Genomic DNA, 12,653 nt, shown 5'->3' on the forward strand with positions numbered 1-12,653 from the left:
CAACACCCCCCCCGCCCCCCCCCCGCGCGCGGAGCATGCGCAGTGCGGCCGCAGGAGCAGCGAGTCCGCCGCGTTCCCGCGCCGGCTCGGGAGGCGGCGCGTGGCGGCGCGCGCGGCGGCTCCCCCGCGGGGGGCGGGGCCGCCGCGCGCGCGCGAGCGGGCGGGCGAGCGGGGCCATTTCAGCGCGCGGCGCAGGCGGCCAGGCCGGGATGTGCGCGGCAGCTCGCCCGCCCGCCGCCGCCGCCGCCGCCCCCTCGCGCTGCCGCCTCCCTCCCCCTCCGCCTGCCCGCCCGCTCCTCCCCGCGCGGCTGGGGCGCTGACTCGCCCCTTTCTTCTTCTCCCTCCCTCCCTCCCTCCCTCGCTCGCTCGCTGCTCTCCCCTCAGCCTCCCCCCGCCCCGCCGGCTGCGCCATGGCGGCCCCCAGCAACATCGTGCCCGTCATGGCGAGTAAAACCAAGACCAAGAAAAAGCACTTCGTGGCGCAAAAAGTGAAGTTGTTCCGGGCTAGCGACCCGCTGCTCAGCGTCCTCATGTGGGGGGTCAACCACTCGGTAAGCGCCGCGAGCCGAGCGCGGCCCCGCCGCCCGCCCGCCCGCCGCGGGGAGGGGGGGCGCGGCGCGGCGGCGAATGTCAGCGGCCGTTACCGCGCGGGCAGCGCGGCGGTTACCGCGCGTGCCGGGGCGCGGGCGCGGCGGCGGTCGGAGCCCGGGAAGTTTGTGTCCCCTGCGGCGGCGCGGCCGGGAGGAGACCTGGCCCCGGCCGCGGGCGCCGAGCCGCCCGGCTGCCCCGGGGCTCGCCCGGCCGCGGCGAGGCAGCGGCGCGGCCGGGCCCGAGTGCCCGCGGCAGCCGCCGTGCTATTGATCGGCGGTGCCGGCTGTTAACCAGTCGGCCAAGCACGTAAGGGTGGTGCCCGTTAAGGCACGGCGCTGCTCGCCGAGCTCTGCTCGGTTCTGGTCCTCTAGAAACTCGGGAGCAGGCGGCGCGGGTGTTGCATACATCTACTGCGGCTGGAGTGGAGGAAAAATATCCACGTTATTAGCACTCGACTGCTGAAGTTTTTCCTGTCTTCAGTGCAGTTTGCTTAAGCAAGTGTCTTGATGGTTTTGTGCATTTGGGGGATGGGAAGAGGGCTGCTTTTTGATGTGGTAAAACAGCAGAATTGCAACCTTTGCTGAGTGCTATATCACTCTGCAGATGATGTGCTGCTATATCTTCAAAGGCTTCAGTTTAACTAGATGCAGCAACATCGAACTGTTGCTGCTAAGTGTTAAATTAGGAGCCTAGTAATGAAGGTCTCACGTGGTTGGGGCATTATAAAGCTCAAGTCGCAGCTTTACATCTTTAAATAGCTACCGTAGTAGGTTAAAAGTGTAGAGCCCAAAGATCACCTAAAATCGGATATCAAGGCAGTTAAGCCAAAAACTTCTTCTGGTCTCTTGATAGTGCAAAGTCTATACTTCCAAATGTTGTTTTCTACATTAATAGCTTGCAGTTGGTACTTAAGAGCTTCTAAGAATAACTGTCACTTACAGTTTTAGACTTTTTTTGACAGCTTTATAAAATGGGCATTGTAGTCCTTGTCATCAAACTCAGCATTCTTCTTGTTCCCTACACCTCTGAATCCTGTTTGTTTTTCTTTGTGTACATTTCATTTGTTTTGGCCCAAAACCTGAAGTCCTGCATCAAGTCTAATCACTGTTAGATCTGTGTGAGGCTGCACAATACCTGAAGTAACGATCTAGGGGGAAATGTTTTAGCTCTAGCTATCAATGTGGTATATCAATGGCACAAAAGAAGTCCTAGAGAGGTAAGGTAGTTGCCTAAGATTGTGACACATAATTTGTTTCAAAGTTTCCTGTAGATCAGTTGTAACCAGTGATATTCTGTGTCATGAACTGATAAGAGACTAGGTATTTATCTACTAAACAACAATGACAAAGCTGCTCTATCTGTGCAAGTCTATGATATACTAGAACTTGGGTTTAAATGTACATGTTTCTTCTGCTTCTTCTTTAGTGGGACAGAGAAAGATAGCGCTTAATGGTTAGCATGCTTCATAGGAAAAACTCCAAAATAGGTTTCTTTAGTGGAAGTAAGCAACCTGATAGTTACAGGTAAGATACTCCTGATAGCTTTATATTACCTAGGTCTTGAACAGTGAGCAAGTGGTCTCTCTGGGGGACAGGGGAAGAAGAGGAGAAGCTCTCTGACAGGAATAGAGATCTTCCTGTTGCAACAGCTAGTTGCTACATAATGTTCATTCTGGAAATATGGCTACTTTCAGAGGAAAGGCCAGTGCCCTTTAACTGGTACGGTGCCTAATAACAGAGTAAATAGTAAAGAATACAATACTGTAGTAATTCCTAAGCTCATATGCTACTAAGGAGTATATAGCTGTTTCCATTACAAAGTGTAAGAAAGAAGCAGCTTCATACACGTAAAACTAAACATGCTAAACTAAAATTCTGATGAGGAAGGTCAAAGAGAAAGCGTAGTAATAAAGTAGATTCAATTAAATGCAATTTTGTATTAAAAAAGAAGTGCTTATGAGCTTGAATATATACTATGAGTTTTAAAGGTGTTTTTTGACTTCTTCACCTTGCTGCAAGGTGTGATTGTGAATGATACTTCAAGCACCATTGAAGCAAAATCCCTCTAACTTATTTTTCTTGTGCTCTGGTTCAGCCTGATGCATCAAAATCTAAATATCTCTATATAGCCAAGAATGCAACATTTAAGTGTTGCAGGCTCCTCTGTTAGAAAAAAAGATGCTTACACTGTTGGTTTGCAATGCCTGATGTGTAGGCATTTCAGGCATGTAATGTCTGATGTGCAAACACTTCAGGGTTTGTCCAGCAAATAAAAATAAGTAGGTAGTATAATTGCTGCGGGCTCTGTTATCACAAATAAGAGTTTCTGATGGGAGAAATACAAAGTACATGTGTGGATTGATTAACAATGGGGGTTACAGATACTTGCATTTTCTTAGCAGAATAAACAGAAATTATAAAATGTTGGACTAGGAAATGAGCATAAATATAGTTCCTGATGATAGTAATTCAATAAACTTAGAGCATAGTAGTCATTTGACAAAAACTTATTGAAGATTGCTTTCCAGAGCTGTGCATATTGGCTAACAAGAAAGTAACAGTCTGAGCCCTATAAAGTGATCTGGGAAATAGGCATATATTGAAAAGCCAAATCTAAAATGCAGTTCCTGTATTTTTGGCACAATATGGCATATATTGGAGGAAAGCACTTGGTGAAAATGTAAAAGAAAAGCAGACTTTTCTCCAGGCTTTTTAACTTTTTGAGCATGGGACAGAATATCACCATATTTAAAAGCTTTCAGTTTAGAATTTGAAAGTCCTCCAGAATATGTGAAGAAACTCCATGTAAGAGAGCAGTTCTTGTAACTTTCTTTAGCTGTCATCTTCTAGAAGGAAATATGACTCTAGAAAGGAGACTCTAGCTGCAATACTGCTTATAGGCAATGTGTGAATTCTTAACGAGGAAAAAAATATCTGCAGGGAGATGCCTGTTACCTAGTGTGTTGTTCTTCTTTACAAAAAGAACCTTTTCTCCCAGCTTCCAAACAACAAGCTCATTTTCAAAGCAGTAAACTAGTTTCCTGGTATGCTCAAATGTGCTTCCGAATAAAACTTTCTGCTAGATGAAAGGGATCGTGTCCCATTTCTTAGATGAAATTCTCATGCTGTGATAGCCACTGAGTTGGCAAAGACTAACTGTTGGTGTATTTGAATCTTGTAGGCATCTGCATCATTAAGAATTGATCTTATCTTATAGGGTTTTTTTATATTAAATGCCAGAGATAATCTGTGCTACTGAAGCAAGTATTTGAGCTCAGCAGTTTGTGTGACTAGTTATATTTCTAGCTAGTTGATTGCTCTGAAAACATTGTGATTACATCCATTACCACTGGCATGGTAAATAACATAAAATTCTCACCTCTATATTGTCACCATTGGTGGGTTTCCAACAGTTGGTGGGAAGGAAGTGGGGAAAAGATGGCATATATATTTTTTTTCTCCTTATGGTCTCTACCAAAAAATGAAGGCAAGAATACATGTTCAGGTTTTACTGATTACTGTTACCATGATTGCCCCAGGTGAGTTTACGTTGAGAATGAGTCTGTTCAGTCCCAGTTAATAGCCTATTTCTGTTAGAAGTTTGTTAAGAAAGCTGGGAGTGTATAGAGGAGTAGATCTGTTCCTTCAAAATATCACTCGAGAAAGTAGAAGTGTGTGCTAGTGTAATAGAAGTGTGGTGGTCTTGTTTTGTTTTTTGGTAAGTACTTGGAGGTAAAGAATGGACCTTACCTAGTGCATTAATCATTAAATTTAGCATGGGAGGGGGCTCCTCAATGCAGTTCTCAAGCATACTGTATAAATAATAATAATAAAAAAGACAATTTGTCCTCTAAAATCTGTAATCACCATCTGTTTCTTGGACGATTACAAGTTGATCTAAAAATTTATCAGTACCCAACTTGTCAGTGGCACTTGCTGTCTAATAAGTGAGTGAAACAATAACAACAAATGAATCAAGTGACTTTTTTTTTTCCAGCATATTTGTGGAATACTTCAAAGAGCATACTCACTTTCTGTGAGTGAAGAATTCAAGAGATTATAAACTCAAAAACCTCTTTCAGCTGCTCATATGAGGCGCGATGAGCCTGATGTTGCTGTTGCACTCTCAGCTGTAATCTGGCTTGATCTTTTTAACAAAAGTGGAATAACACAAGCATAATAAATAAAAGGAGTGAAAGCTATGGAGCTTTTCTATCTGCCAGTGTAACTCATGGATTCAGTTACCATTATAGCTAGAAATGAGGAGGAAAAACAGTGTGACTAGTAAATACAACTTTTTTCCATATTAAATATATTAGGGTATATTTGATTACATTAGGAAACTTTTATATTTCTACAGAGGTATAAAATCTGTGTGTTCTTGTCAGTTTTCAGCATTCTCCCCTCCCTCTGCCCCCCAGCTACTTCAGAACTAACTTGTGTTAGCGCATTTGTCTTTCCCATTGCAAACTTTTATCCAGACAAATACACAAAAATAGCTTCCTTATTCCTGCTTGTCCTTATGTTTTAAGTAAATATGTATCCTCTTAGGTAGATCAGTACTAGGAAATAGAATTTGTGTCTCAAACTATCTTCTGTCTTAAGAGCTTCCTATCCTGAAAAACTTTACATTTGGGAAGATGACATCGAAAGGAGCTTGTTAGATAAATCACTGAAAAGATGCTGACTAAACTGATTAGAAACTAGGTTGTGCCTCTAGGATAAAAACTATTGGCTTATGTTTATGATCAGTTTTCTTAAAAACCACCAACCACCATATCCAGTGCTTATTGCAAGCAATACATCTTCATAAGTTACAGGAGTTGATTCCTTCTGGGTACAATTGGTACATGTTTAATCACAATGAGTCTATAATGTTGTCTCATGGCATTAGCTGTTGCTAGTGTAACGGGCTATTTGGAAACTCTGAGAAGAACTGGACTAGTCACTGGTTGTATTTACATTAGCATAGAATGTCGCTACAGCAGTTGTGCTCTAGTAGTGGCTTTTCAGATTGAATGGGACAAAGTAAATATGAAATTATTGATATTTGAGTGAAATCAAGATGTTAACTGTGGACTTGAAAAAGCTCCTTACTAATTTTGTAGTGTAGATAGTAGTAGAGAGAAGATTCTTTCTAAGAAGATGAAAGAAACAACACTAAAAAGCATTGATTATAGAAAAGCAGATAATAATTAAAACTGCTTAATCATCTGTGTTCAGCCCTGATACTTGTTTATAGGAGGAAGTAGAAGAGGAAAAGCTACATATTAAAAACTTAAAGGGTTATTTGGGGAGGGAGACAGTTAAGCTCTGTTCTGTAGAAAATAATTTCAGAATGCTTTTGTGTCCAAGTGGACAGACTCTGGGAAAAAATACAAATTGTAAATTTTTATTGTGATTGAATTAAAGGTAGTACATTTTCCTACAAGAAATAAAATTAGAGTGGTGTTCCAAGTGAGTGCCCTTCCCTGAACTATTGAAAAGGGAACATACAAAGTTTCTGATAGGGATGAGACAGGAAGAGTTATGAAGATAGATCTAACAGTGGTTTCAAAGCTACTTTCTGTAATTTCCTCCCATCTACAAAATGAGGTTGTACAAAGGCTGGGGGGAGGGGGTTTAGCCTATATGTTTTTTTGAAACTGAATTTCATTAACCACGACAGGGAGTACTGGACAGTGTTCAGCAACATAGACAAATGTTTTGTCAACCTATCTTATTTGAGTATCCTGCACCATTTTGCCCACTGGCTGGAGACTAGTAGATGTTTATTTTCCTCCTGTCCTTTTATGGTGACAAACTTTAATATAACTGACTCGCTATATCATGCGGTTTCTGCTGTCTAGTCCTGTTTTCTACTCTTCCTTGAATACGACTCCTGTCACAGAGTTCCATAGGCCGTCTATAAATTATGCAAGTTCATGATACTTTAGAGTAAGGTGAAACTGCCTGTTAGTTACTAGTTTTCAGTTTAATCCTGTCAGAGCTCAAAGCTCAATCAGAGTTGTGGTCATGTTGCTTAAAGAGATCTTGACTTGTGGAAAGTTTAGTATGTTGTTGTTGAACTATGAGGCTTTAAAGTCTTGAAAGAGGTACACATCACTGTTCATTTTTCTTCTGTCTTTTAAGTGATTGAGTGCTATTGTGGGTAACTGAATCTGGTATGAATTAATTACTTTGTTTACTCCTAAGTCCTATTTCTATGTTTCTCAGCTTTTTATATTTGATGCTCGCTATTTTGATATCTATCAAAAGACTTGATCTCTTTTTCTCTTGTGAGTAAAGTAGATGTTACTTTGCAAAATAGCCGAAACAGTCTTAAAATTGCTGCCTCAGTTGTGGGATGGTAATGACAAATCTCATTAGTTTTGATGATCTACATCTAGGTATGTAGTGAAATGAGTTAGCTTGCAGTAGTTGAAAGGGTAACTTCTTGCATCTGGTTTGCTGTTTGAACATCTGTCTCATCCTCCTACAGCCTGGCATGTTCTCTAGTAAGTTAATTAGTTTTGTGCTGAAAGATTGCTTAACTAGAGTATTCTGAAAATTATTTGAAGTAACTGAATGCTGTGGTGATGAATGTCACAAAACTGAAATGAAATACTAGCTTTCACTTCAAAGAGTAAGTTTGAGTAGTTTGCAGTAAAAACATGGCCATACACCTTTTGGAGTACTTTATTTTTCTTTTCTCCATCCATGAGACTTAGTGAACAACTACTTAATGCACAAGACAAAGTAATTAGGCTAATTAATTTCCTTTGCATATTTTAAGTTCCCAAGGCAACTTTAATATTCTTACCAAAGCTGTGTTTGCAGGCATGATCCTTTTAGATTCTTAAAGAACCTTTCCTCCCTTCTCCTCCCCCACCCCCCCCAAAAAATATCGTTTATGTGGCATTATTAAAAAAAAAAATGGAGAAGCACTTCAGTAAGGCTAGACTTATGGAACCACCTTGCAGCCACTTGAGCTGACAGGCTTAAGCTTTCTCTTTTCCTGGTCTCACTCACGGTGTCTCACAGTTATGTTTTCTCTTCTCTCACTTAATTCTGCTATACAGTGTTTGCATCTTATCAATTAAGTCTTTGCCATTCCAATTTTTTTGGTCAACAAGCTCAGTCATATCTGTTTTCTGTATCGGTTAATTACTCGGTTCCAAACTAATAATCCAGCAAAAATAATGTATCTTGAAAAAATTTACACGGACCATAATTCACTGAAGTTCACTCTCCAACTGTGCAAACAGCTGTGCTAGCACAGAGAATGTGAACTTGGTGCAAGAGGAAGCAGAAAAGGTTGGGCAAAATAGCTTCTTTGGGAGGAAGTGCCAATTTATGTTAACATAAGGTTAGTCAAACCACAAGCTCCATAATGCTTAAGCCAGACAAAGCTTGGGCTGCTGTATTTGTTTCTGCTCTTTTTTCTGGCACTAATCTGATCCTGTGGTGAGTTCATCTGGGGAGATGCACTGGAGGAAAAAAGTAATACCACAAGAGTAAATAGTGTAGTTTTCTTAAACTACGAGAGGTCATATCCAAAAGTAACTATCCTAGCTTAAAAAAAGGAGCCACAAGCACTTTGTGGGATAGTGGAGGGGAGAGAATGGCCTCACTAATTTTAAGTTGCACTTTCCTAGTTGTTTAAGACAAATGGAGGGGCTCCAAGTTCACTTGGGTTTGTACTCTTCAGCTGACTAGTGATTTCTTAGCTACTGTTCGATTTCTTACTTGGGAGCTTGGGGTTATATTGTTGGCCCCTAGTGAGAATCTCTACACAAATGATTTTGCTATGGGTTCTGTGCTTCTCAACATGGAGAACTTTCTGATTTTTTTTTAACTTTTTAAAATAATCATGTAATTTTTAAGAGACTTAACTCTCTAAAATATACCTGCCAGTTTCCTATATTGCTTTATTTTATCATCTTTTCAATCTTGGTCTTATGGAACACTCTAAAATACGACCTTTAATTTATCCACTTAGGTAGAGGGTAGATGTCCTCAGGTAAGCTGCAGTGGCTTCATAGGGGATGCAGTTTTTGAAGTTGATTTAGAAGTAAATGTCAACATTTGGAAGACCTTTCAAATTATACTAACTCTTGAGAATCCTACTTTAAGTGTTCTTGTGGGATATCCAGTCTGCAGCTATAGCAATCACCCACATATCCTCCTTCCCCCCTCTTTGGGTGAGGAAAGGAAAATACCCAACTTAGCCTAAGACCAGCCAAAACAAAGCAGCTTAGTAAGAATTCATCATACAGAACTGAAACTGAGCAGTACCTGATTAGCTTGTGATGCCAAGCCTCAATAACTCTGTTACTAAGCTAATAATTCTACTAGAATGTCCTTCGTGTGTAGGAGGCATGTCCTGTTACAAGGTCATTTTGCAGCTGCTTTGCAGCATTTAGCTCTGTTTTGGTCGTGCTACCTGGTGTTTTGTAGACCCCTGCTTTGGGTACCAGAAACATTGCTTAGTACAATTGGTGCTGACATTCTGCTTCTGTCTGTTAGATGTACTTGCTTGCTTTCTCGCACTTGCGTTTCAAGTCACCTGTAGGTAGGGTCTGTTTGGTATTCTGCTATAGTGAGACCCCATCATGGGTTGGGCTCTAGATAATTATAACAAAACAACTTCTAGACAGGAATTCAAAGAAAAGAAACATTTAAGTATGTAATTTTCAGGGAACTTTATCCTATAGCCTGCAAATTTGATTTGTTATGGTTGCCTGTAGCTGAGCAAAAGTAGGTAGATCCAGTTGACATGAAAACATAAAATACATATTTGAGACTGCCTGGTCCAAGTTGTTATATTTAAAATTATTTCAACTATGAGTTTTTACAGTACAAATTTGGGGAAGTATTTCAACCTATTCAGTCTCAGTTGGCTATTCAAAATAATTGGTTGTCTTTCTGGGACAGATAACAGTCTTAAACCAGCTGACTTCACTGGAAAAGCTCATAGGCAACCTTCTCTTCCATAAATACTGCAAATTTCTAATTGGAGGACTAAGAAATGACTCATTCAAACTGTGGTATCAGACAGACTCACTAAGGTGCTGTAGCTTAGTGCCACCACCTTCAGAGAACAGTTTGTGGCTGACATAAGTTGGGATCTTGCAACTTTTGCTTTACTTAACTCTTCTCCCCTCTTGTGTATCTTAGTATAGGAGGACTGAAGAGCTTTTTCTGGTGTAGTTCTTGGTCTTAATGGGAATCGGAGTGGTGATTTCTCAGTCTGGATGATTCTTTACTTGTGGTTTGTTGCAGATTTCTGATCAATACACAGATTTGTGATCAGTAAACCAACCAAACTTTTCCTGTTCTTGCACAGTGGGTAGGACCAAATAAACAAAAAAGTCTCCTAAATGTTTCCACTTGTCTGCCCCAAACTAGGGGAAGAAACTAATTTACAGAAACAAAATCTTAGTGCATATTGACAAGTACATATATTTGATTCAGTTAAGACCAAAGCAACATCTGGAGAAACTGCTCTATCAGGAACTCTCTGCAGTTATAAAGAAATGGGCAAAAGGCTCTTAGAATGCAGGTTACAGAGCTTTTGGCTAGCAGTGGCATTCATCTGAATGAGTTATGCTCTTTGAGGGATAGTGTCTGTGGCAATATGTGCTGTGACTCTTAAAACAGGCTTTTTCTTGCTATCTAATGGGAAGTGTTATTCTACCTCAGGTCTTGCCCACTTGATGATAAAAGCCCTTCAAAATGTGAAGACTGTTATTTCCTGGAAAACCATATTCTATTCTAAAATGATTAGGAATATATGTAATGACAGGTAGTTTGAGGGCATCCTTATGCTGCTGAACTGCGTAAGTTATCCTTGTGTTATGTTGCTTGGTAGGTAAAAATGCTAGTTTATTTGCATGTCTTAAGAGTTATTAGGGGCAGTAAAAAAATCCTGTTGATTGGCTTTATGCTAAGATACCTTGCTATTCTTGTGGCAGCACAATGATGAACAAAAACATGCAGTAGAAATGCTGTTTGATTAAGAACAGAAGGATTCTACAGGTATAGGAATATAGTTAGCTGGCAGACACTGATTCAGTCACTTAAGCAGCTGTAGCTATACATGTATGTTTGCCTCAATAGCAAGACTAAAACAGTCATTTCAGAACTGCCTTTGTGGTTTAAGGCATCGTGCATTATTTGGTTTGCAAAGTAGGGTTAAAATGTGCCAGTTTAAGCCAACATGCGTTACTACTTGCAGTGGAATTGACCAAGTGTGTATGCTTGGCTGCTGGGAAGTAACATGTTAAGCTGGAGTAACTTGCTTATTTTTATTTATGGGGATATAGGACCCTTCTCTGAACTGGAGAGATAAACCAGAAAATTATCACTTACAAACATCTAACCAATATTTCAGTACTGTTTGAAGTGTTGCTTGCTCTTCAGTTAATCTCATTCTGACAAATCTAAGCTTCTTGCTAATCAAAACCAAAAAGAAACTGGACTTTATGTGTCTAGTTTATACTGTCTTAACATGTAGCCTAATTCTCAAAACAAATATTTTTTATTTGATGCACGAAGCTTGAGCTTCTTGATCGAAGCCTTTGAAAGGAATTAACCTGAGACCTGGGAAACTAATCTTTTTCTTTTTCTTTTCTTTTTTTTTTTTTTTAATGAAATGGTGGGTGCTCATTAAATTAAAATTGCCTAAGCCCTTAGTTAAAGGATATGTGTAGATTTGGTTGGATAGAATTCACAAGATTGAACTTGTATGGCCCTTTTTTTTTTTTTTTTTTCACTGCAAGGGCTTCCCTGCTTTTCTTCACCTTGAAAGAAGTTTAATACTACATCTTTAAGTAGGTGGTAACAGAGGACTGAGATAGTAAAGCATGACTTTTGAGCTATATGTGCTCCATTACTTACCGTGACTGATCTAGCTGACAAGTTAGTCTGAGCTGTGAGTTCATTTGTCATATTTCTGCTAGCTTAGTTTTGCGCCACCTCCTTCTTCCACCCCCACCCCTTCTTCTAGGGTTTGATTCTTCAGTCAACTAAATTTTTCTCATAAGTTACTGCTGCATATCACCTCCCTCTTTCCTCTCCATTTCTCTCAAGTTATGCTTGAATCTTGGCAGCTTACTAACTTTGTAGTGCAAATATTTTGAAGAAAACTTTTAAGTATTTTGCATGTGCTGTAGTAAAGGTTCCTAAAGAATGCTGTTATCTCAAGAAAAACATTGTTAATCAGGCAAAATATATGAAGAGAGGTAATTTTTAGACTTGTGTATCTTACAGGAAAAAGGAGGAGAGAGAAAGGGGGCTTTTAGAAATGGAAGCTGTCATTTGACCCTTTTGAAAAGAAGAGTCCTTTGATATGGATCATTTAGGTGAGATGGGCTTATAAACAGAAATTAAGGGGAGAATCTCACTGTAGTTTAACTGTCTACTCCTGCAGATATAGATGTATTTTTTTCTTGTAGAAGATCTTCTCAGGTGTTCCATAAATACCATAGATGACATTTTAGGCAGAGATTCTGCAGAAGTTGGACTTGATAATCAAAATTCTCTGCTTTAGCTGTCTTCTCCCACCACTCTTTGTTCCGCATATTATTTGCATTGGTATGAACATGTTGGTTAGAGACTGATCACTATGTAATACCCATACTCAGAGCAAGCGACTCTTCCAGCACAAACACAAATTTTCACTATTTTTTCCCCACTAATTCATATCTTTAAGAATTGTTGATGAGAGCTTTCCTATTAAGGTTTCACTGGACAGAAAAGTAACTGTAGATTGCCTCAAAATGAAATCTGATACTGCATCTGTTTTAATGCTTCTTTGGATAATACTGTTTTAACCACTTTTGTGGAATGTCAGTTAGCGTTATACATATGAGTCATATTGTTATGCGTTGGGGATGTGTATGTTATATTGATATAACCAGTAAGTTGAACTACATCATGGTTGAAAAGAGAAAACTCAAGATTCTGGGAGAGAATTAGGAATTTACATGTCACAAAACTCCCAGGCCAGAAGTCTCTAAATGAGCATAAAACAGTGCTGTCAGATGAAATTGTAGGGAGCTTCTACTCACGAGCAGCTTC

At 40.3% G+C, this 12,653-nt stretch overlaps 1 protein-coding gene across 1 annotated transcript in view; it reads left to right on the top strand.

Moving 5' to 3' along the window:
- The first annotated feature begins 299 nt into the window (after positions 1-299).
- Positions 300-12,653, top strand: part of PIP4K2A (phosphatidylinositol-5-phosphate 4-kinase type 2 alpha) — a 117,983-nt gene continuing 105,629 nt past the window's right edge. The window contains exon 1 of the mRNA XM_062569031.1: positions 300-551. Coding sequence (XP_062425015.1) covers positions 411-551 — 141 coding nt within the window. The 5' untranslated portion in view covers positions 300-410. The remainder of the gene's footprint in view (positions 552-12,653) is intronic.

This window comes from Rhea pennata, chromosome 2 (genome assembly GCF_028389875.1).
Source record: "Rhea pennata isolate bPtePen1 chromosome 2, bPtePen1.pri, whole genome shotgun sequence".
Lineage (NCBI taxonomy): Eukaryota > Metazoa > Chordata > Aves > Rheiformes > Rheidae > Rhea > Rhea pennata.